At 45.8% G+C, this 25,453-nt stretch overlaps 1 protein-coding gene across 1 annotated transcript in view; it reads left to right on the top strand.

Annotated features, from left to right (window-relative positions):
• Xpnpep2 (X-prolyl aminopeptidase 2) overlaps nucleotides 1–22,696 on the top strand; it is a 29,559-nt gene extending 6,863 nt beyond the window's left edge. Inside the window, exons 5-21 of the mRNA XM_040285231.2 lie at nucleotides 874–978; nucleotides 1,226–1,312; nucleotides 2,319–2,465; nucleotides 5,173–5,274; nucleotides 5,948–6,029; nucleotides 6,335–6,530; nucleotides 7,293–7,382; nucleotides 8,324–8,433; nucleotides 9,023–9,100; nucleotides 10,462–10,533; nucleotides 13,414–13,474; nucleotides 14,821–14,890; nucleotides 15,818–15,922; nucleotides 16,359–16,418; nucleotides 16,931–17,007; nucleotides 19,998–20,087; nucleotides 20,675–22,696. Coding sequence (XP_040141165.1) covers nucleotides 874–978; nucleotides 1,226–1,312; nucleotides 2,319–2,465; nucleotides 5,173–5,274; nucleotides 5,948–6,029; nucleotides 6,335–6,530; nucleotides 7,293–7,382; nucleotides 8,324–8,433; nucleotides 9,023–9,100; nucleotides 10,462–10,533; nucleotides 13,414–13,474; nucleotides 14,821–14,890; nucleotides 15,818–15,922; nucleotides 16,359–16,418; nucleotides 16,931–17,007; nucleotides 19,998–20,087; nucleotides 20,675–20,869 — 1,727 coding nt within the window. The 3' untranslated portion in view covers nucleotides 20,870–22,696. The remainder of the gene's footprint in view (nucleotides 1–873; nucleotides 979–1,225; nucleotides 1,313–2,318; nucleotides 2,466–5,172; nucleotides 5,275–5,947; nucleotides 6,030–6,334; nucleotides 6,531–7,292; nucleotides 7,383–8,323; nucleotides 8,434–9,022; nucleotides 9,101–10,461; nucleotides 10,534–13,413; nucleotides 13,475–14,820; nucleotides 14,891–15,817; nucleotides 15,923–16,358; nucleotides 16,419–16,930; nucleotides 17,008–19,997; nucleotides 20,088–20,674) is intronic.
• The last annotated feature ends 2,757 nt before the right edge of the window (nucleotides 22,697–25,453 follow it).

The raw sequence follows: 25,453 nt of genomic DNA, 5'->3' as shown, positions 1-25,453 counted from the left end.
TGCAATATGAATTCTTTTCTTTCTCTCTTATTTATACATTTATTTAGTATTGGAGATTGAACCCAGTAGTGCATTACCAGTGAGCTACATCTCCAGCCCTTTTGTTTTTAAATATTTTGTAGTTGTCAATTGATTTTTTACTTTATTTATTTATCTTTTTATGTGGTGCTAGGGATTGACCCCAGGGCCTCACATGTGCCAGGCAAGCACTCTACCACTGAGCAACAATCCCAGCCCCCATCTCCAGTCCTTTTGATTTCTTTTTTATTTTGAGACAGGGTCTCACTAAATTGCCCAGGATAGCCTCAAACTTGTGATCCTCCTGCCTCACCTCTGGAGTCACTGGGATTATAGTCCTGGGCCACCATATCTGGCCAGGATCAGATCATTTGGACTGGCAAAAACAGATCCCACTTCTCCTGGTAAAAGTCTTAATGACCCTTTCAATGAAGAAATCTTCAACAGGGCTAGGGTTACCACTCAGTGGTAGAGTGCAATAGCTCAGTGGCAAAGCACTTGCCTCACACGTGTGAGGCACTAGGTTTGATCCTCAGCACCACATAAAAAATAAACAAAGATATTGTGTCCATATATAACTAATATATATATGTGTGTGTGTGTGTGTGTGTGTGTGTGTGTGTGTGTATCCTCAACATGGAGATGCCTGATCCAGTATATTTTTTCTGTCAGCTTTCCCTGAAGCTCTCTTTAACATTTCCTGCCTCTCCTTCCAAAGGAGGCAGAGGCAGACTCTTTCTAAGAGGTCCCTTGTGACATCTCAGAACCAGCACTGTATTGCATATCCATCCTCTGAAACCATACTCCTCACTTTCGCCTTCACCCTCACCTCCAAGTTTCTCTGTTCTACCCCAGGTGTTGCAGTGGTGACCCTGAGGAAAGCAGCTCTCTGGACCGACAGTCGCTATTGGACTCAGGCTGAGCGACAGATGGACTGCAACTGGGAGCTCCATAAAGAAGGTAGAAGGCCCACATGGATCTGTCCCCATAGCCCGGCATCCCAGACTAGGTTTTGGAAAGTATAGGTAAGGGGGTCTTTCAGGGCCATGCTGAGCCTCTGTGGAAAGCTCAGGAGATTTGAGGCCATCCCTGACCTTTGAGGCTGATCCCAAGGACACACATGGTAGGACTATCATAATCAGAAACCTGGCTAGAAAGCCTGAGGCTGACCCTGGAGGTGACCTCTACATTCCTTCTTGTCTTTCAGTTGGTACCACTCCCATTGTCACCTGGCTGCTGGCTGAGATTCCTTCTGGAGGGAGTGTGGGCTTTGACCCTTTCCTCTTCTCTATTGGTATGTTCTTCCCTAAGTCCCTAGATTTGTCCAAACCAGCAGGGTAGGGCTCAGATTTCCTGAGAAGTAAAGAAACATACCTTTTTAGAAAGGCGGTAGTGATGTAGCCATAGAGATAGAGTGTTTTGAAGCTATGGTTGCAGAATATTTTGCAACAAAGATGTATTCATGAATTGTGTAATTAAATATGTTAAAATGCATATGGAGGGGGCTGGGGATACAGCTCAGTTGATAGAGTGCCTGCCTTGCATACACAAGGCCCTGAGTTCAATCCCCCAGCACCACAAAAAAATGAATATGGAATTTGTTAAAAGTCATGAGTACAGAAAATCAACCTAGGAGACTCAGGGAATTATTAAGATCTAGTGAGTAAATAGGCCTGCCTGGATGTCCTTAAACCCACAACTATCTTCTGTGGCTGGGAACTCTACCAGTTATGGTACTTAGCATCACCCAGAAACCCCCTTCTGGAATGTAGCTTAGAAGGATAAATGGAGTTGGGATGGACTTTAAGTCAAACAGGACTCCTGGGAATATAGATTCCTGAGTTCCAGGGCCCCAGGCAGTTGGCCAGATTATGTCCTCAATGGTGGAATTTTCATGAATACACACTGAATGACTCCTACTTCCAAACTGACTTCTTTGCCAGCCTATCCAATGACTTGAACATCACCATTCATTTAAACAGTGGCATTGAAGTCTCAAAGGAGGGACTGCCCCCAACCATTGGTACTTTATAAGACAAGATTAGCCAATTGGCAGTGGACAGGATTGAGGTATGTTCAGGAGAAGTTAAGCTTGGAAAACAGAAGAAGTAGGATGTGAGGCAAAGCTCAGGGTGGGGCATGAATACCAGAAGGGCCAGAATGCTGGGGCAGGCTCATAACACTTTGGGCTATGGGAGTGGAACAGCAGGCAAAGGGAATCAGGACTAATTTGCTTCAAATCACAGTTTTTCCTGAGTTGTAAATGGGCAAGGCGAAAGTGACTCCTTCCTATCTTGCAGACTCCTGGAAGAGTTATGACCTGGCCCTCCAGGGCTCCAACAGACAGCTGGTGTCCATTACATCCAATCTTGTGGATATGGTGTGGGGATCAGAAAGGCCCCCAGTGCCAAGCCAACCTATTTATGCCCTGCAGGAGGCATTCACAGGTGATTCCATAAGCCCATTCTCTTTCCCAACTTGTATAAACACAAGGATCCCTAGAGTTTTTTGTTGTTTTTGTTTTTGTTTTGTTTTGTTTTTTGCTGAAAAAATACCAAAGCAATGATTTGCAAGCCTTAGCATACACCCAGGTTGCCCAGGATGCTTGGTTAAAATGCAGCTTTTTGGGCCCTCTCCCCACAGAGAGTCCTTAGTCCAATATTTAGAAAATGCTACAATCAAGAAAGGATGTTGGGATTTGAAGCAAGAGTGAGCAGGAAGGGAGGAAACAGGAGAGTCAGAGAAAATGAAAAACCCTCTGAAGAGAGAAAGTACATGGTCTGAGTTGCTTCTCCAGTAGTGGAGGCTGGTTCATATTGAATCATTCAACCTTTTATTTCTGGCCCTCCTGTAGTGAAGAATTTAGATTTGAGAGATGGCTGGGGTGGAGATTAAGTAAATAACCAAGTTTAGGGTCAGTCGACAACATAGATGAGGGTTCAGGTTTTAGCTAGATCACAAAGGAAAGTTAACTGACCCAGAAAAAAAATCTATCATTCATAACCTTGACCTTGTCAATACTATCTAAATACTTCATACGAGATCATCAGTATGCTCTATGATTCTTTTAAGTAATAACTAAAATGCTGACCAGGACTGATTGTAAATCAGTTTGGGCCACCAACCACCCCTACCCTCCCTTGGAATTCTGAATGAGCCAATGGATTAGTACTCCTAATCACATTACACAATCTGAGAGTTTCCTTTCCACACACAAGTCCATGTGCATTTATGCTTTAGAAAGGAGTTTTTTAAAAAGCAGAAGGCTAATTTCAAAATTGTGGCTATGATGAAATGAATGAAAATTGTGCCCAATTTTCTTTATCTGTTCCAATGTTAAACTTGAAGAATCATACTTTCTTCATCCTGACACCATTTTTAAAGAAACTGGCTATCCAAGACTGTTTGTCATAAATAAAACTCATCTTGTTTAGATAAAGAAGGTCATGGTTATACCAGGAAGAGGTGAGGATAAAAAGAGCAGAGATTGGGGTCAGATTTGCATGATTTTTGTCACTTTCCAAAGGCAAGGGAGAAGCTGAGACATCTCAGGCTGCTACTCTTCAAGGAATAAGCCATCAGGAGCCAGAAGTGGGCCTGAAAGTGAAAGAGTAGAGTTCAGCTTTAAGAAGTTTAGACAAAAGAGATTTTCTCTCCAGTCACTTGCAGATTTTAAAGGCAGGTGAAGGGGTGGAACGATGAAAAGCGCAGAGCAGAACATGAAAAGTTAGCTACACAAAGATAGCTGAACATGTAAGACCATTGAAATTTGATTTCATTTGTTTTCTCAAAGATGTATCATATTCATGAATATCAACAACGTAATTCTAAGTGAAAGAAGCCATTCAAAGAAAGCCACATATTGTGTGATTCCATTTACATGAAACACCCAGCACTGGAAAATCCATAGAGACAGAAAACAGATTAGTGGTTTCCTGGGCCTGAAAGGAGGGGAAAATGGGACGTGATTCCTTAATGTGTTCAAGGTTTCCTTTTAGGATGATGAAAATGTTCTAGAATTAGATAGCAGAATGGTTGCACAATACTGTGAATGTACTTAAAGTCAACTGAATTGTGCACTTTAAAAAGGTTAAAATGATAAATTTTATGCTATGTCTATTTTCACTGCAACAAAATAAAACTAAAAAGTACATCATACCCAAAGATTTAGTTCTTATTGAATAGTTTTTATCTGTTTGCATAACATTTTTAAATGGCATTAAGTTATCATTTATGTTCATATCTAGACCCAAACAGGACCCTTAATGCCTACAACCTTCTTCCAAAAAATTCCTAGTCCTGTCTAGGGGCAGATTCCATATGCCTTGCATGAGGCAGGGATAGAAGACAAAAACTAAAGTCCTAGAATCTAGATGCAGGCGTACTAGAAAGGATGGCACTGTGGCACGCAGTCTAATGACAGGTCCAGAGACTGACAATGTTAGCAAGATATTACATGTCTGTACAGATTAGGAGTGTGGGTCATGCTGTCAGACAGACCTGAGTTCAAATCCAAGTCCCACCTCCTGCTACTAGGAAATCCTAGATAAGTCACTTTACCTCTCTGAATCTCAGTTTCCTTATCTATAAAACGGGGCAAGGAAGAATTAAAATGATAGTCACAGAGTGTTTAGCCCCAAACCCCTGGGCTTATTAAATATTGGGGTTATTATGGGGGAGAGTTGAACATGGCAACAGCCTTCTCCCTTTGCCCTTCAACTAGAGCAGCTCTCCTGACCTCTTTCTGCATACTTGTATATCCACCAGAAAACTATACTAGACCCATTATGTGCCAAAACAACTTTCTACATCCTTTATAAATATTTGAGCCTCGTAGCAACCCTATTGAGGTAGATCCTATTATTATATCCTATCCCTATTTTAAAGATGCACAAAATAAGACACACTAGGGTTAATAATTTGCCCAAGGTCTCCAAGCTAATAATGACAAAACCAGGTCATTTGAGCCCAGTCTAGATCCTGAGCCCATGTCATTAGTGACTACACTATTAAAAAAAGTTTGTTTGAAGAAAGGATTCTACTGCTTTGTTTAAAAAAAAATGGAAAACTACTAGTCCAAGGAGCCCTCCCAGGAACCAAATGTCAAAGATAAGATATGTCGTTTACACTTTCTTTGGGCTTCTTTGCTTCTAGGGAGCACTTGGCAGGAGAAAGTATCTGGCATCCGAAGCCAGATGCAGGCGCATAGCAAGGCCCCAACTGCTGTTCTTCTGTCGGCACTTGATGAGACGGCCTGTGAGTGTGGATTTATGGACACAAATGGTGCAGGAGTTCTCCCACAAGCCTCCTGGACCCTACAACACAGAGCTGTTCCCCAAACAACCATGTACCCACCAGCTGCTAAGAGCTCTGTGGCCATGACCTGTGAGACCTAAAAGGCATAAGGGAACAGTAGCTCATGTCTGCAGAATAAGGAAACCAGGAGGCCTTAGGCAAGGTGGGGCCAGCCCACAGGCCACCAAAGGAATGAACTGACCATGGCAGCAGAGTGCATATGTCTCCTTAATGAGAAGAGGACCAACAAACTCCTCTCACCAGCCTGGCCACTATCCCAGGGCACTCACAGACCCCACTTTAACACCCAGAGTAACTCTACTCCATTCCAACATGGCTCAGGGCTTCTTGCCCAATCCATATAGCTGGGCTTCAGACATTCTAAAGACCCACTAAAACTGGGTGCTTCATGCTGGATACCTGCACAGGGAAGGGTGGGAGATAGGTCTATAGCTCCCATCAGTATCTTGAATTCCCCACCCACCCACCCAAAAGGACTTAGAACCATTCAGAGCCAGATGATAAAAGTGTACACCCAGCAAATTGGGGGGAACAAAGCAAACAGGCAAAGGTGTCTGAAATGCTCACCCCCAAGCAGATCAGCCTCAAACAGTCCCCACTGATTCTTTTCAAGGGCTCTTCAACCTTCGCAGCAATGACATCCCCTATAACCCCTTCTTCTATTCCTACACGCTGCTCACGAACTCCTCCATCAGGTAAGGCTTTTCCTTGGCTTGCTATCATGAACTTCCTCCAACTTCTGTCCTCATTGCCCCACCACTGACCCCACCCCAATATATAGCCTTCAGACTGCCCATTAGCTTGGCACCTGCTCCAGCAAGACCCTTTGGGAAACCTCATGTTGGCTTTTCCTGACCACTTGACCTCTATTCCCAATGAACCCCAAATCTTGGCTTCCTGTGCTGGCTTTCTCTTACTATTAGGAACAAAGAAACTGTGTATGTCTCTGGTTCTTTGCTTTGTCCTTAGCAGACACTCCTGGTCTTCCTTCCCCACTCAGGTTATTTGTAAACAAGAGTCGCTTTAGCCCTGAGACTCTACAGTACCTGAATTCCAGCTGCACGGGCCCCATGTGCGTGCAACTTGAGGACTACAGCCAAGTCCGTGACAGCGTCCAGGCCTATGCCTTGGAAGATGTGAGGATCTGGATTGGGACCAGCTATACCATGTATGGGCTCTATGAAGTAATACCCAAGGTGGGTTTGGCAGGCTCCAGCTCATGACAGAAACCTAACCCCCACTCCAGGCCTGATAAGTGTCAACTAAAAGTGGGGTCAAAGCCCCTTAGCCATTCAGTCAGCTGATCAGTCGAGTGTACTGTGTGTCCCTTGTAGACCTCACTGGGAAGAGACAAAAGAAGAGGAAGCTGGGATGTCTGTCCACAGAGACAGAGCATTCATACCATGAAGAGGCTAGAGAGAATACAGCCTGGTCTAGCAGTCCTTAGAGTCAGCAAACCTGACAGTGAACCCCAGGTGTGCTCCTAACTGGCTCTACAATGACCTTGGACAAGTAATTAAGCCAATCTGGGTTTCGGTTTCCTCACCTGTAAAATGAATCCTGACCTCACAGGAGTTGCCCTGGAGATTTAATGGAGATATTATATGTAAAGCCCACTGTTTGACACACAGTAGGCACTCAATAAATGGTAGCCACTATGATATGTACAGGAAACTTACACTGTCAGAACAGCCCATTTCCTGAACCATTCTAGAGTGCAGGTGGAAATGAACTGCTAAGGCAGTGTTAATCAAGGAAGCCTTCTGGAGGGAGGGTCAAACTGGACAAGGAAGATTAGGAAAGATCTGTGTAGCCAGAGAGCTCCTGAAGGAGAGGGCATCACCATGCCAGGGAGCAGCACGTCTGACCTCAGCTGGGACTTCCTGCCAGTCCTTTGCAAACACTACTGTGCCTTGGAGGGTGCTTCCAGATCTCTTCTCCCTCCCTGTCCCCAACAGGAGAAACTCTTGGCAGACACCTACTCCCCAGTGATGGTGACCAAGGCAGTGAAGAATAGCAAGGAGCAGGCACTCCTCAAGGCCAGCCATGTAAGTCACATGTGCAGGAAGGTGGGCTTTGGGGGAGCTACCAGTCTGATGGGTTGGAGAGGAAAGACTTCAAAGACCCTCAATGAAACAAAGGAGCAGACACCAAACTCCTGAGCACCCACCTGCCCTTTGCCCCCTCACTCCCAGGATAGTGCCATGGTTTAGAGCATGGGCACGTGGAGGCAGGAGGCAGCTGGAAGGTACAGTGTTTGAGTTCAAACTCCAGCTCCACCCACTTCCTAGCTGGGTAACCTTGGGCAAGTCATTTAACTTCTCTAGGCCTGTTACCTTATCAGAAAAAGGAGGATCAAATAATAATCTTATAGCACACAATTATAGTGGATATTTAATGAAGAATATGTGGGGGGGGGCACACATGTGTGCAGTTCTTTGAACACTCCCTAAATATTAACTATGTATTGTAATGATTTCTTCATCCTGGCAAGACAGCAGCCCACTTTTCTGGAATATTCTTGTTAAAATTAGGTTAAGCTACCTCATTTTAAAAAAAAAACTTTTTCTAAGGGAAAACTTTAAATGTATGCTATGGGAGAGAAGGTAGCATAATGATTCCCTGTGTCCCCATCACCTGACTTCAACAATCATCAACTCATAGCCAGTCTCATTTTGTCTATAACCCCACATTCATGACCTCCACTCCCATCCTCTGCTGCTAGATTATTTTAAAACAAATCCCAGATATCAAATCATTTCTACTGTCAACACTTCAGTAAGCATCTGTAAAGATAAGAATGCTTTTGAAAACATGAGCACACTACGATCAGATATAAACATTAAGTAGAATCCTTTGATATCAAATAGCAAGTCAGATCCTCATGTTTTCAAAGCTCCAGAACTCAAAGTGGCTGATCTTTGTCCCAGAGCCTGTGGCTGCCACTCTGACCATACCTCAGCCTGCTTCTCTGCTTCCCAATCTCCAGGTGCGGGACGCTGTGGCTGTGATCCGGTACTTGGTCTGGCTGGAGAAGAATGTGCCCAAAGGCACGGTGGATGAGTTCTCAGGGGCAGAGCTCGTGGACAAGTTCCGAGGGTGAAAGACTATCTTCCAGTGTGGGGGTGGGGGCAGGGAGGGATAATTAGTCCACTTACTTAGAGGGAAGGAAGATCTTCCTTGTATTTGGAAATAGGAGAGACAGGATCTTGGGTGGTCTGGGAGCTGGGCAGGGGGTGTTGGAGGACAAGCTCCAGCCCCGCTGAAAGTGGGATGACCAACAGCGCCCTCTAGTGTCTACTTCAGACACGGGCTCCCCCCACACACACACTCCCGGAGGCTGGCTCAGGCCAATTTGCTACTGCACCACTTGAGAGCTCCCAATAGGGAGGGGGGGTTCTTGGGCCACACCAAGGACATTCTGTACTGTTGAGGAGAAACATATTGATCCGGGGCTGGGGTCGTTTTCAGATACAAGAAGCTAACTTTCTTCACTCCCATTTGTAAAATGAAGGTGGAGGGGGAGTTCTCTATAGTTCTTTATAGTCTGGCCTTTTCCATTCTCAAGTGCTCTATAAATGACAGGACTGGCCCTGGGGAGATGGAACCAGGAAATGGGGCTGAGAGAGCTAAATGGAGTCAGACTGAGCGCCCATTCATTGACTGTTTCTTGCTTTGCACTATCCAGAGAAGAAAACTTCTCCTCTGGACCCAGTTTCCAAACCATCTCTGCTAGTGGCCTGAATGCTGCCCTGGCCCACTACAGGTACTTCAGAAGAAAGAATTTTCTAGGATTCTGGTGGCAAGGGTTGGATCTTGTGGGTGAAGAAGGACTGGGGTAGAGGAGGGAATGCTCTGGGCCCAAAGTCCACATTTGAGGTTTGAGGCTCTGAGCACTGTGGGGGATGGGGTTGGGAGTCCCCTTGAAATTAAAAGGCTCAATTGAATGACTTTTCCCCCAAGAAGCCAGCACTTTTTGAGTACTCAGGACTGAGGGTTCTAAGAGAGAGGCATGGCTGCTGTTAGATGCTTTTCCTTGGTTTCCTGTGAGTTATTTATGTTATCTAATTCTCAAAGTTCAGGAGCATTCTGAAGAAAAACCTATTTCACTCAGTCTGAAACAACCACGGTGGGCCCAAGTTGTAGGCTAGATATTTGGCCCCATGGAAAACACTGTATGCCTGCCTAACGATATTTGGAGGTAACCAGACACCTCAGCCTGGCATAGATATGGCAGGAAGAGGTTGGACATCATTCTGAAGGAAGGCCAGGAGTATCCCAGAACTTCCTCCTGTGGCACCCCCTGGTGTCTCCCAAGTTTCAGCTGCCTTGGTCCAGCCCCTTCTCTCTACTTCTCCCTAGTAGAGCTAGATAGTGACAGAGTAGGTACTCTTCAACCCTCAGGACTCTTGTTCTACAGCCCCACCCACAAGGTCTCCTCCCTTCCTGTGCCCTGCTTCCTGGGGCCCTCCCACCCTCTGAGGCAGCAGGCAGAGAGAGAGAATACTGGATGGAGCATCCTAGTCCACGGTCAACTTCTTCTTGCTTTCCTGTGTGACCTCTTGCAAGTCATTTTGTAGACCTGTCTCTCCTTATGTAAAAGGAGATAGCTGGACTGGGTGGTCTCTGAGGCTCTCCTCATTCCCACGTTCTGGGTTCTTTTCTTCCTCCCCTCCCTGGGGCCCAAAGGTTTGCTTGGGCCAGTGCAGGATGAAGTGTGCTGAGGACAGCAGCAACAGATATCAAATACTTTCCCAGGGCCTTTGGGAGATAATGATATCCCCAGAGCATGAGCCTGGTCTGCAGGGAAGGGGGAGTTCCTCCGATTTTTTTTTTTTTTTTTTTTTGGTACCAGAGATTGAACCCAGGGGCACTTAACCACTAAGCCACATGCCCAGGCCTTTTTATATTTTATTTAGAGACAGGGTCTCACTGAGTTGCTTAAGGTCTTGCTAAGTTGCTGAGGCTGGCTTTGAACTTGCAATCCTTCTGCCTCAGCCTCCCCAGCTGCTGGATTACAGGTATGCACCACCATGCCTGGCTAGTGTCTCTGCTTTCACTCAGAACTCCACATTGCTCAGTGCAGGGTTAAGCTGCTCCCCTCTCAGTGTTCTCTCCCCTTCTCAGCCCAACCAAGGAGATGCATCGCAAGCTGTCCTCAGATGAGATGTACCTGGTGGATTCTGGGGGACAGTACTGGTATGTACCCCCAACCCTGCACTGAACATCCTTCTCATTTTCACATTTGGGCTTCCTGCACAGTGGCAACCACACAGAGACGAGGATAATGGGGATACACATGTAGGCTAGGTAGCTAGATATGCAGCACTTCTGTGAGTGTTAGGAAGACTCCTCTCAAGCAAAATGTTTTTTTAAGTCTGCACATTATTATACATCCTTGCCCGATTGCACACACATACCCATATTCTAACCCACTTGTGCAGACTCTGGCCACAGCCCACATACCAAAGACCACTATGCATATTCCTAAGCTCCCCCTCCTCCTATGGAACAGGTAAGGTGACCAGGTCAGGCTGGAAGTAGGGGCAAGTAAGAAGCAACTCTTTAGATGTATTTTTTTTTGTCCAGTGCACAACTGGAATAAGACATGACAGCCATGAAGAATAGGCTAAGCATATTCCTTCCAAATATGTGGCCAATTATATGTACTGGAGCTGATCTGAGCTGACCTGACCTCAAAGATTTTCCCTTTTCATCTAGAGAGCAAGTGGGCTGTGGAAAGATTGGGTGAGGCAAAAGAAAGCGTGTGCTGAACTGAAGTAGGAGCACAGAGTAGTTTCTAAGGGTCCCCCAACCTGTCTTGGGTGGAAATGGTGAATGTGCTAATGTTAAAAACTCCTTCACTGGCTCTTAGCATAGCTTTCACAGGCAGTGGGGCAGGGGCTCAGTTTAGCAGCGTTTGCTAATCCCCAATTCCATGCTGTGCATACTTGAGATGGCCGACTTGCAAAGGGGAAGTAAATTTGTGGGGGTGTTTTTTGGATTGGGGCATGCTCAGAGGAGGGTGAGGTTGAGGAAATGGTCACCTCACTTCCTCTTCTCTCCTTCTGAAGAAGTAGTTTACCACGCCCCATGACCTACTCCCCAGGAGGAACCCTTGGGGCCCTGGGATGGTTTCTCCCCTCCCCTTTCCCAAGGTGGGCGGGTGTGCTGGCCCAGGGACTGTCCTTGGGGAAATGCTGCAGCTGGTGGTTGGGAGTCAGATCTTCTGGCTCTGGCTTCACTTCGCTGGATCACTGAGTCAGATTCATATTCATAATGAAGAGAACTTCGTGGAAAGTTAGTGCTTGCCCTGGTCCTGGCTTTGCTGAGGCTTGGGGAGTGAGACCACCTCACAGCCTCAAGGCTTCAATTGCCTTTTCCATTCCACCTGTGAAATGAGGATAATAAGGCCGACTCTGCCATCCTTCTCAAGGAGCTGAAAAAGTGTCCTATAAATGGGAAACATCTGAACCTGGGAATGTTATGGTAATGTCATCTCTCCAAACTTCAGTTTCCCTATCTATAAAAAGGAAACAACCCTGGGCTACCTCCCAGGAAGCCCAGAAGAAGCCTTGCATTTAGAACTAACCTGACACCCAGAGAGTTGTAAACCAGCCCAAATGGGTAGTATCGGGAAGGAGTATATATGGGGCATTGTGATTTTCAGAGAATATAGTGAATTTCACCTTGAGAGCTATGCAGAGCCCCTTCATGCATACATGCTAAAGTGGAAATTTGTGTTATAGATCTTTTTTTAATAATATTTTTAGTTGTTCTAATGCTGAATGTTTTCTCTGATATAAGGTGACTGACTCATGGTGGGTTATGGAGAGGGAGAATGGGAGGAATAGATGAACTCTAGATAGGGCAGAGGGGTAGCAGAGAAAGGGAGGGGACATGGGGTAATAAATGATAGTTGAATGTGATGGGCATCATTATCCAAAATATATGTATGAAGACATGAGTTGGTGTGAACAAAAAAATTGTGTTCTATATGTGTAATAAGAATTGTGATGCATTCCACTGTCATGTATTTAAAAATATAAAAGAAATTTTAAAAATATTTTTAGTTGTTGTAATTAGTTATACATGACAGTATAGTGCATTCGGGTGGGTACCAGGAATTGAACTCAGGGGCTCTCGGCCACTGAGCCACATCCCTGGCCCTATTTTGTATTTTATTTAGAGACAAGGTCTCACTAAGTTGCTTAGTACCTCACTGTTGCTGAGGCTGGCTTTGAACTAGCAATCCTCCTGCCTCAGCCTCCCAAACTTCTAGGATTACAGGCGTGCACCATGGCACCTGGCAGAATGCATTTTGACACATTATATATAAATGGAGTACAACTTCTCATTTGTCTGGTTGTACATGATATAGAATCATGCCAGTCCTATAATCATATATGCACATAGGTTAATAATGTCCGATTCACTCTACTATCATTCCTGCCTCCATACTCCCTCCCCTCCTTTCATTCCCCTCTGTCTAGTCCAAAATACCTCAATTCTTCCCCACCCCCTTATTGTGAATTAGCATCCACATATCAGAAAACACATTCAGCTTTGGTTCTTTGGTATTGGCTTATTTCACATACTATGATACTCTCTGGCTCCAACCATTTACAGACAAATGCCATTATTTTATTCTTCTTTTTCGCTAAATAATATTCCACTGTGTATATGTACCACATTTTCTTCATTCATTCACCTGTTGAAGGGCACCTAGGTTGGCTACATAGTTTAGCTATTGTGAATTGAACTGCCATAAACATTTATGTCACTGTAATATGCTGACTTTAAGTCCTTTTGGTAAATGCCAAGGAGTGGGATGGCTGGGTTAAATGGTGGTTCCATTCTATATTTTCTGAGGAATCTCCATATTGCTTTCCAGAGTGGTTGCACCAATTCGCAGTCCTGAAGGCAGGATTTTGATGATGGTGGCTATCTTCCTTTTGCTTCATTATTTGGCCTTATCCCAGCCCTGTTGCTCACACACCAGTGGGAAAAGCACAGGGCCCAGCCCCTACCCATAAGCACTCAGTGGAGCTGATCATATTGGTTTTCCCTTCTCCACAGGGATGGGACCACAGATATCACCAGAACAGTCCACTGGGGCACCCCCTCTGCCTTCCAAAAGGTAAGTGTTGGGACCAGGATTCCCCTCCTGGGAAAAGACTCCACCAAGAGTCCTTTTGCCTGGGAGAACAAAACTGAGGCCCAGAGAGGTTAAGTAGTTTGCCCAAGTTCATGTAGCAAGTTAATGCCAGAAAACACAGTGCTCCCTCACAGAGATTGCAGGCCACCAAGGCTTTGGTCCAAGGTCACCTTGTTCCATTTCAGTATATCAATGCACAATTACTTCTTTAGTGCTGTCTGCGTGTCTGACCCTGCACTCAACTGAAAGGGGGAAGAAAGGCATTCTAAATAGAGGAAAATGGCACAAGTGAAACCTCAGAGGCAGAAAGGAGCTGGAGGTGTTCAGGACAGTGAGGTCTGGTCAACTAGGGCAGAGGTTGGGACAGGGAGCTGTATTCATGCATTCAGCAAACAGATCACAAGTCAGACATTGTGCTTAAAACAGAGAGGGGAAGTGCTCTGCAGAACTCCAAGAGCTCACAATTTAGCCAGTTGGGTCTGTCGCCTCTGGCTGCCTTGCACGAGACGACAAGCCTATGTGGGTGGGTAGTGAAGAGGATAGCCCACATCACCACTGCAGTGACCAGAAGAGGCCATGCCACGGTCAGCCCACCCCCACTCCCCTGACAGGAAGGCTGATCTGCCAAATGATCAGGCCCAACCCAATCTTGGCCTTAGGAAAACTTAAAGAATGATTACAAGCCCTCAAGGAGTGTGCCAGCGCTGAGTTGAGCATTTATTTACTGTGTTACATTCATCATTGGTCCACATCCTCTTCCCAACAAGCTTAGGAACTAGATACCACTGTCATCCCATTACAGATGAGGAAATTGAGGCACAGAAAAGTGAAATTCACTGACCTAAGACCTCAGAGTTTGAATGGCCAATCCAGGATTCCAGCCCACAGTCTTCCTGCCCCCACCCCCACTATAACCACCTTCCATAACCATGTCCTATGGCTGGGGTTGTGGCTCAGTGGTAGAGTGCTTGCCTGGCATGGGTGAGGCACTGGGTTCAATCCTCAGCATCACATATAAATACATACATTTAAAAAATAAGGTTAAATTCTTTTTTTAAAAAATAAGCATGTCCTCAACACATTATAATGACCTCTGTGGGCCAGCCAAAGAGAGTTACATGAACTGAGCCCCAGATTCAGAAATGTCCTCCTCAGCCTCCTTAGGCCATCTTCTATCACCTGGGTGACCCATATATGAGGATGTCGCCCCCACTCTGCTAACACACATAGGCCTGGGCCCCACCCCCACACATCCCTAGGCCAAGCCATTGGAAGCTCCCTTGGCTCCTCCTACTGCCTGTCCCATCGCCTTTTCCTCTCCCTATCAGGAGGCATATACCCGTGTGTTGATGGGAAACATTGATCTGTCCAGACTTATCTTTCCTGCTGCTACATCAGGTAGGTTTTGGAGACCAGGCTGGACACAGAGCCTCAGGCCCTGATTTCATGGAATTTAGACTGCCACCCTGGGAAGCTAGTGGGTCAGGGATTATATCATCATCCTATCCCTTGTATAGATGAGAAAATCTAGCCTAGAGAGAGAGAGAGAGAGAGAGAGAGAAAGACTTTCGTGGGGCTGTGATTGTGGCTCAGTGGTAGAGCGCTCACCTAGCATGTGCCAGGGCCCTGGGTTCGATCCTCAGCACCACATAAAAATAAATGAATGAGGGGCTGGGGATGTGGCTCAAGCGGTAGCGCGCTCGCCTGGCATGCGTGCGGCCCGGGTTCAATCCTCAGCACCACATACAAACAAAGATGTTGTGTCCACCGAGAACTAAAAAATAAATATTAAAATATTCTCTCTCTCTCTCAAAAATAAATAAATGAAATAAAGGTATTGTGTCCAACTACAACTGAAAAAATAATTTTTTTTTAAGAAAGACTTTCCCAAGTTCATACAGAGGGTTGGTAGGATTGCCAGGCCTCAAATCCGGGTCTGCTGCCTCCTAATTCAATGCTGTTGCTCAGAGGTAGGGAAAATCATTGTGGGCTGCAGCAGTCATTGGAAGACTCCTAGAGGAAATAGATGTCAAAGTGCTAAGGCTTAATGGGTGGGGAGAAATTGTGGTAAAATTGTCTGCCCAGGTAACAGGTACAATGTACATTGTGCTGAAAACAGTGAGGGTCTGGGCTAGCCATGATGTCACTGGCTTCATTCATTAGCCTCTCTCCATTCCTGCCCAATGTCACCATGTCATTTCTTGCTTTCCTGCTTCTCAGGAGCCCCTCTCCTCAGGCACTACCCTGGTAGTTGATCAGGAAGGGGCAAGGTGGACAGTCTGGGATCCAGCCAACTGACCGAGGGCACTCTCTTTTCCCTTCTAGGGCGAATGGTGGAAGCCTTTGCCCGTAAGGCCTTGTGGGACATTGGCCTCAATTATGGTCATGGGACAGGCCATGGCATTGGCAACTTCCTGTGTGTGCATGAATGTAGGTACCTTCTCAACCCCTGCTCCAGCATCCCCCCTTGTGTGACACCCCCTATGAAAGAAAGTATTTCACATGTATGGAAATTGCCAAGACCCACAGAGATGCCATGACCCACCCATGGTCACCCTGCTAGGGGGAGGTGATGCACCACAGGATAAGTGAGGCATGCTGGCAGCTGGCCAATCCCACAGCCTTCTTGGCATCTAAGAGAGCACCAGAGAGAGGACCACAGCCTAGTGGTAATTGGCATAGACCCCAGAGAAATAAACACCAGGGCTATTCTGGTATGTGCCAGCTCCAGGTAGACAATGATGTGACAGATAAGTACTGCTACAGATGCCCAGGGACCCCAATTACCTGCTCTTCTCCAGAACCTGCTCACCTCCAAGCTGGTAAGGATAGGAGAGCTGATACCTGCCTGTATCTTTCTTTCTAGGGCCAGTGGGATTCCAGTCCAACAACATTAAGATGGCCAAGGGCATGTTCACTTCCATAGGTACAGCTCTCAGACCTCTCCACCGCACCGTCCAATCCCAGAGCAGGGCTAGCTGGGGAATCAGGCACTCACCTTCAGGAAGCAGCCAGGCATGGGCACAGCCCTGGATCCACTGCTCCCCTCCCTTACCTCCCCACTCTCATTCCTGTATCCCAAATGTTTTGGCCCACTCTTACCCAGCCCTCTCGGCCCTTATCATCCTTATTATTCTTGGGAGCTGATTTTCAGCTGTACGTCCAGATTATGGAGTTTCCAACCAAATGCTGGGGTAACAGGACAGTGGCACACAGGGAGAAGGGAGGGATGGTGAGTCAGAGTTTGGCTTAGAAGGAATCTGAGGCCTAACATGTTGCCTCTGCTTAGCCAATTTGTTGGGCCACCAGAGCCAACAGCCAGGGAGGAGCCAGACAGGCAGTGGGGCACTCCAGCCACTTGATTGGCACATAAAGCCTGAGTTTGGGTGTCCCCACCCACCCTGGCTTAATGCTATCAGCATTTTCTGTGTCTCCCAGAACCTGGTTACTATCAGGAAGGAGAATTTGGGATCCGTCTTGAAGATGTAGCCCTCGTAGTGGAAGCAAAGACCAAGGTAACGTACCACTGAAATGGGCTGGAAGTGTGGACAGAATGGTAGTGACTTTGGGCTTCATGGGAGGTGATGGAAGCTGAAGGAGAAGGGCATTTAATGTGTGAGCATGAATTTATTTGGAATCTTCCATGACTCTGTAGGAATTCCATAAATCAGTTTCTCAAGCTGCAAGTTAGAATCATCTGTAAAGCTTGTTTGTTTCATAAATGCCAATGCCAGGTCCCACTTCAGGACAAGAGAATCAGTATCCCTGCTCTAAATCATTGGTTCTCAGTGCACATTAATAATCACCAAGGGAGCTCATTAGATAAGGATTTGATATTTTAACAACCAACAAGATGAAATACCTAGATATAAACTTTAAAAGACTTACAGAGAAAACTCTCTGCTAAAGGAACATAAAAAAGATTTAAGTAAATGGTGCTCTCTGAAAAGAAGCCGCCATATTATGAAGATGTCATTTCTCCCTAAATTAATCTATAAATTCAAGACAATCACAATTTCAATGTTAACTAGATACTTTTGTAACTTCACAAAATGACAGTAAAGTTTGTTTGTAAAAATAAACATGGAAAGATAGCTAGGTAAGTAGGAAATTCTGAAAAAGAAGAGCAATAAAGAAAACTAGCCCTGTCAAAATTTAACACAAGGGCTAGAGTTGTGTTTCAGCAGTAGTGTGCTTGCCTAGCACGTGCAGGGCCCTGGGCTCAATCCTCAGCATCACATAAAAAATAACTAAAAGTATTGTGTCTAACTAAAAAAAATATTTAAAAAAATTAACACAAAATAAAAGAGAATGAAACTGGAGATGAAACAGACATTGGGAACAACAAAACAATAATTCCCAAAGTAAACCTTCTAATTCCCATAAACAACATGGGGAATTTAGTTTTCTTTTTTTTTTTTTTCTTTTTTTTTTTTTTAGTTGTAGATGGACACAATACTTTTGTTTTGTTTATTTATTTATTTTTATGTGGTGCTAAGGATTGAACCCAGTGCCTCACACATATTAGGCAAACACTCTACCACTGAGCCACAACCCCAGTCTCAGGGAATTTAGTTTTCAGTAAAGCTGATGTTTGAAAACAGTAAAGAGGAAAGAAATTGTTCAACTAATGGGTGGGGGGAACCAATGACCAATCATTGGTGGGAATAAAATGAATAACATCACTGTTATATCAAAATAAAATTCCAGATGGACCAAAGTTTTAAGGTGAACAATGGAACCACAAAAGATCTAGAAGAAAACTTATATGAATTAATTTATAATCTCAGGGTGTAAAAGGGCCTTTCTGTATAGAACCCAGAGTCATGAAGGAAAATATTGAAACTCTGACTAAATTATATAGAAAATGTGTATATGGAAATAATACCAAAAATATCAAAAGATACTATGACAAAGTGGACTTGGGATGCAGTCTGTGGTCTGGGGATGTAGCTATGTTGTAGAGCAATTGCCTAGCATGCACAAGGACCTGGGTCCCAGCCCCAGCACAGCAAAGGAATGAAGGAAGGAAGGCAAGAATGGAGGGAGGGAGGGAGAGAGATCTGTGACAATGTGTTACATCACAAATAAAGTGTGAATTTCCTTAATTTTACCATAGCTTTTACAAAGAAATAGGATAAAAATAGGAAAAGCAAAAAAGAAAAAAGTGGGCAAAGGACATGAAGAGATAATTCACTAAAATGAACACAGATGGTTCACACATGTAAAAAGATGCTCAACTCCATCCTTAAAGGAATGCAAATCAAAACAACAACAGAATATCATGTTTCATCTATCAGATTGGCAAAAATTAGAGGCTTCAATGATACTCAGTGTTGATGGGTATGTGGTGAAATAGACACTCTCAGTTCACTATTAAGAGAAGTACAAATTGGTGCAAACTTCTGTAGGGCAGTTTGACAATATCTATAGAAGTGCCTATTAAAAATCCCTGTACCTTTTGTCTCTGCAATTCCTTCACCAAATATATACCTTCTGGATATAGTCCCAAAGTTCATCAAGATGTTTATACAGTGCTGTTGGTTTATAACATTGACAGTCATAGTAAAAAAAAAATGGAAACAGCCTAAAAATCTATAACTGCTGAAATAAATCATGGTACATCTTCTGCGACCCTTAAAAGAATGAGGTAGATCTCCTTGTGCTAATTCAGAGCACTTTCCTGGGTTTACCATGAAGTAAGGTGGGAATAAAGGTAAAGAGAAGCATGTATGGTAGGATCCATGTTGAATGGCTTTTCAAATATATACATATATTTTTTTCAAATATATATATTGCATATGCCAGAAATGTTTTCAGAAAGGAAACTGGCCAGAGAAGAGACTTTCTATTTTTATTATGTATCTGTGTAGTTTGAGTTTCCTAAGCACATAAGCTCTCTGAGAGATGGAAATTATAGGCTTTTACCCCTTTCTTTTTACTTGTCTTTATAGATAGATGAATCAATAAGTAGATATATAGATGGATGGATGAATGGATGGGTAGAAAACCCTAATAACTATTTTTGAGAAAAAGGAAAATGAAGTTTTATTACTTTGCTAGCAAGGGAGAAACACAGGGGACTCCTGTCCCAGAGGCTTTGATTCTCCCCTAATAACTTATTTGTAAATCATTTGATTTGCATGTAAGCTCCCAGACCCTGCCCTAGAGATTGTGCCCCAGTAGGCCTAGGGGGTGGATCCTGGAATCTACACATTTAATGTACTCCTCAGGTGCTGTTGATACCCACATTTTGAGAAACACAGATCTAAGTTTAAATTTCAGGAATAAAGAGGAAAGCACCTAGGGGCTAAGTGTTAGAGAAGATGATGGTTGGCCAAGGGAAGAGATTCTGGAAAGCTCAGATCTAACCACTGTTTTGGGTTGACAAGGATCAGTTTCCTGTGCCTGCAGCTTCTGTGTGGAGTGCTCCCATGTTCCCTTAAACATAGTTACTCCTCCTCCTTCATTTTCCTGCTTTTCCACCTTTTCTGTGGGCTCTCAGTACCCAGGGAGCTACCTGACCTTTGAAGTGGTGTCCTTCGTGCCCTATGACCGAAACCTCATTGATGTCAGCCTGCTGTCCCCTGAGCAGGTGAGTATCCGTCAGCACTGCCAGGCCTTCAGCCTGTGAATGACTGCCTTCTTCCCCACTCTGGGACTTTCATGCCTCTAACTCCAAGACACTCTGTCCCTGCCCCTCCCCAGGAGAGTCCACACTGGTAGCACTGTAGACAGACACTGGGGCATACCTTCCCAGCTCACCAGAGACCCCCAAACTTCTAGAATTTTCCAATCAGGCCAGCCTGCCCAATCTTAGGTAGTTAACTCTTGGAAAGGCTGAGACTGGGACTCGTGAGTTCTCTTACTACAAGGTCTGGAAAAATAAGCATTCCCTACCCCCTCTCTGGGCCTCAATCTCTTCTTTTGTAAAATGGGGATGCCAGCCCTGTTTATTCTCATTCTTGGGCCTGAAATTCATCCACCTCATTCCTCATGAACATTACTATGGCATTAAGCAGCCACCATGGGGAACTGCCTGTGGAACACCCCAGAGAATACCTAAGGCCTGATAGTCGCTGGGTTCCTGGACCAAGGTGGATATCTGGAATACCACAGCAGGGTTTGGGTGGCGTCAAGACCTCACTTCTTGGTAGCTCAGATCAAACCTATCTTTTGTAGCTCCAGTACCTGAATCGCTACTACCAGACCATCCGGGAGAAGGTGGCCCCAGAGCTACAGAATCGCCAGCTATTGGAAGAGTTGGCCTGGCTGCAGAAGCACACAGAGCCCCTGTCTGCCAGTGCCCCCCACTCCACCTCCTTGGCCTCTGCTTTGCTAGCCACCACTCTTGCCTTCCTCATCCAGAATAGCTAGAGGCTCCTGACTCCCCTGCTGACCTCCACCTAGATGTGAGACTTGCTGAGTTCCCCTCCCCCTGTACCACACAAGCCCCAAGAGCACTTGCTGGCCCATTACCTAGAAACTGTTGCCCTTGGCCCCCTCTGGAAGGACAGATCCCAGGCAGATTCCAGGCAGATCCCAGGCAGCACAGGCAGCTCACACACCCCTCCCCAGGCCTGTGCACCTCACCCTGAGCCCCTAGTTTGGGAAAACAGAGCCAATTATGCCTTCCCTTCTGTGAGCCCAGACTGCTAGAGCTACTTCCTCTCCCCCCAAATAAAAAACCAATCAGGCAGTGCCCCTACTCCTAGGGCTCCATGTCCTGGGGAGAACTCCGCCCTATTACCACCTAGTGGAGATTGTCAGAGCTGCTTCCACCCACACTGGCTCCTGAATTTGTGGCCTTTCCAACCCTTAAGGCTGCCTTTGGCCACCCACCTGTCCCCAGCTCCACTTTGGCCTCCTGGCTACAGCCCATAGAGCTGAAGGAGCAGGACTCCCCCAGGCTAATTGCTGTACCTTAGAGGAAGACAAAGGAAGGGTGACTGTGTCATCTGTTTGGAGAGAGCTACTTAGGATTGAGGAGAACAACAAATCTAGTGGGGGGGCAGGGTAAGCCTGGAGCCAGAGGCCAGCCAGGAGCACACGCCAGCGCCATCCACACACATGGAAGCCCACTGCTCCCAAACCCCAAGTGCACTCTGTTCCAATGACAGCAGGGAAGGTGAAAGTGTAGGACTTTGGCTATGGAGTAGGAGGGACTGTGGCAAGGTACTCTAGAATATGGTGCTACCAGAGGTTAGAGAATGATGTCACTATCCCAGGTTTCCCTGGCATTCAAGGAGCCCTTTTAACTTTCTAAAATGCAGCCACATTGGCAATACTATTAAATCCTCCCACATCCTTGGATGACCCTTAACCTCAGGTGGGTAGAGTCTAGGTTCCACATTTCACGGACAGTAAAACTGAGCTTCAGGAAGAAGGTGGTCCCTGCCTGAGGACACGCAACACGCATGGGGAGATGGCCTGCAATCCAGCTCTGTTGCCCTTCAGCACCATGCAGCAACTCTTAACCCACCTCCCAGCCCCCTCCTCATTGGTTGAGCCCAGCTTTCTCGGGCCTCAGTCAGCCGTTAGCCACCTGGGCTCACATCCTGCTAGATGCTTAAAACAGCCTTGCAAAGATGCCTGCCTCTGGTTTTGTATTGTGTCTGCTCTGTTGCTGGAGGCTGCTGTTACCTGTGGCTTTTGTGGTGGAGGAGGAAGAGGAGAGGTTGAGGTGGGGGTGGGGACTTGAGGCTCCAGAAGCTCAGTGGGGGAGCACATGGGCTTGAGAATGTGCACATGAGCCTGTGTGTGAGTGTGCTCCTGAACATGTATGCGCATGCTCTCTCTGCCTAGCCAGCTGCCTCCAGCCTGTGCTAGAGGTGTGGAGGGGACAGAGAGAAGCCTCATGCTGGGAACTTGCCAAATGTGGGCCAGAAATTTGGGGCCAGAACAGACACTGTGTTCTGGGGTGGTGGGGAGGTGAGAACCAAGGCTCTGGGGACAGGGTGCTAGGCAAAGGAACCAGGCTAAGAAGTTGCCCAGCCTGGCAGCACAAGGCCTAGTTTGCTGAACATGAGGATGACTATGACAGTCATCACCAAATCTTGCATCCTAATGTCAGAGCTCAGACCACCCTCACTGAGAACCTGTAGCACCCAGTGGTGGGCCTCTGTTTGCTGGGTCCTTTGCTCTCTTGCCTGCTCACCACACAGACAGCTACTATTAATAAAATTAAAGTCATTTCCATCAGCAGCAGCAGCAGCATCACTGTTACCACTACTGAGTGCAATGTACAGAAAGTGTTATGTTACATACAGAAAGTTTTATGGGCAATTTCTCACTTTATCCTCACAACCTGTGAAGAGGTGCTTGGATTATTTGCATTTTATAAGTAAGGGAACTGAGTGAGGCCCTTAAGAGATTAACCCACTTTCTCAAGTTTACTTTTTTTTTTTTTTTTGCTAAGTAAATGGTGGGCGGTTTGGTAAGGCAGGATTCAAACTAGTCAACTGTCTCCAGTACCTACTATCTCAGAAATTGTCAAGAGGTATGGCTCTTGCTTACCATTTTCCAGAAGAGAAAATGAGCTCGACCAGGAACACAGCTGAGAAGCAGAGTCTATACCGTACAGCTTCCTCAGGGCCTGCCTGCCCAGACCTGCACCTGTGCCCTGCCATTTGCTCCTAGGGTTCTTTCAGGTCATGGTTACTGGCCAAGATCCATTTGTGGGCCTTTCATACTCAAGGCAGCCCTGTGCTCTGGTTCCCTCTCTTCAGCCTGAGACTCTCTTCAGCCAGGATTTTAGCTCATCTCCTTCTCACACTTATGGCCCCTCCAGCCCACTGTCTTGAAACTGAGAACCCTGGCCCCGGAAGCATAGCAGTGGAAGGGCCCACAGCCAGTTTACCTCCTCCCTTCCCTGGGACCCAAATGACCAGCACTGAGTGTTCATGCTTTAAAAGCTTCCTTCTGGGTTAGGCAGGGAGAGATTCAGGGCATACACAGCAGGTCTGACATACATGGGGCCTCTTGTGACATCATAAGGAATTGAAGATAAGTAACTGCCTCTTGGGCTCTGGTCTTTTGTATTTATGCTCGGGGATGGAGCTTACCAAAACCTCTCCTCACCTGCTGCCTGTAGCTATGAAGCAGGCCATGTAGAAAGCCCCCTTTCCTAGGAGATAGAACTCCATCTAGTACCAGTTCTATCAACTGTGTGACCTTGGGCAAGACCCTTCACCTCTCTGGTCTTCAGTTATTCCTTCCATAAACTACCCATACTGCCTTCCTGATGAGGTTATAGAGACCCATAAAACCCGGATGTGGCAGCATTCTGTAAACCAGGAAACTACACAGACAAGAGATGATAATGCTGTTATTTTCCAAGCATGAGGTCAATTTTTGCTTCACCTTTGAAAGTAGATAAGAAAAAGGTTTGGAACTCCAATTTAAAAATACATAGCCAAAACTGAACTGAAAAAGCCTGGAAGCAAGCATCTAATTTCTGTTTTTTCAACTATGTTCCCTGAAGTCTACTGGTTCCTGAGAAACTTCACAAGGGTTGTCAAAGAAAGCAGAGCTCCAGAAAAAAAGAATTAGGTGGGGCTGGGGTTGTGGCTCAGTGGTAGAGCACTTGCCTAGCATGTGTGAGGCACTGGGTTCGATCCTCAGCACTGAATATAAATAAAATAAAGGTCCATTGACAAATAAAAATATTTTTAAAAAGAATTAGGCTTCCAACAAAATTGTGCTGGAGGTGGTTGCAGGGCCAATTTCATGGGCATGTAACCTATGCAGTCACTCAGGGACTTGTAGTTAGAGAGCCTCTAAACTGGATTTAATGCTCTCTCATGTCACCTGTCTTCTAATTCTTAATACTTTTTTCTTAAAGAACCCGATGATTTCATTTTGCACCAGGGCCTTCAAAGTCCATATCCAGTCCTGAATAGGAGCTACATGACCAAACAAACATCTGGTTCAACCCCTTCAGTGTACAGACGAGAAATCCTCTACAGCAACCCAGAAAGAGGAAGGGACTTGCCTAGGGTCACACAGCCTGTTGGGCTAAGGCAAGGGTTAAATCCTAAACATACTGATTCAGCTCTGTGATGGCTCCTCTCTCGATTTCAGTGTGCAACTCTGTCAGCCCCATATAGCCTCTAATGAACAAACTAAGGCTCAAGAAGATCCGTTTGAAGTTATGTATCTGTGACAATGGTGATGGTGGTATAGAGCAACATTTCTTGATGCTTTGAGTCCTTTTTGGAAAGAAAAGGGCATGAGTAAGATGATTCATGCATACACATAAAAATAGTTTAAATAGTTCATTTTTTAAAGTATTTTTTATTAGTTACTGATGGACCTTTATTTGTTTATATGTAGTGCTGAGAATCAAACCCAGTGCCTCACACATGCTAGGCAAGTGCTCTACCACTGAGCCACAGCCCCAGCCCACAAATAGTTCATTTTTTAAATGATAACTAAATTGGATCCCGCTTCTTTGCCACCCAGCTGGCTCCAACTGTTCATAAGGTGGAGCCTCAGAAGGGGCTGGGCTGGCTCCTCTTCACCCAGAGAACCCAGAACCCACGTCAGCAGTGAATTTTACCAACTCACCAACTTCCTCAAATCAATAGTTGGGCACTCTTGGTGCCAGAAAAAATAGAAATGTGAAAGATTCAGTAGCAACTGTTTCTTCCCTGTCCATTCCTGCCCCCCCCCTCAAGGCTCATCACAGCTGGGAGTGGGAGGTGCTCCCCAAACCCCCACCCCGCAAGCCCTTGACTGAGGCCGGCCTCTTTACTTCCTTGTTTCTTTGTGAAACAGGAACTTGGCAAGCAGCTCAAGTGAGGTAGGATGGGGGGGTGGGTTGAGAAAGCCCCAGTGGACCATGGCAAGGCCTTGAAGCTGAAAATCTACTTTCCCTCCTAGCAGGTCTCAGGCAGCTTTAGACTCTCCTGCTTGCCACGCCTCCTGTGTTCTAGTTTGGGCTAAGGGACCTTGCCCTTG

The sequence above is a fragment of the Ictidomys tridecemlineatus genome, chromosome X, assembly GCF_052094955.1.
Source record: "Ictidomys tridecemlineatus isolate mIctTri1 chromosome X, mIctTri1.hap1, whole genome shotgun sequence".
Classification (NCBI taxonomy): Eukaryota; Metazoa; Chordata; class Mammalia; order Rodentia; family Sciuridae; genus Ictidomys; species Ictidomys tridecemlineatus.
The sequence above is the reverse complement of the archived record's forward strand: the minus strand, read 5'-3'. Positions and strand labels throughout refer to the sequence as shown.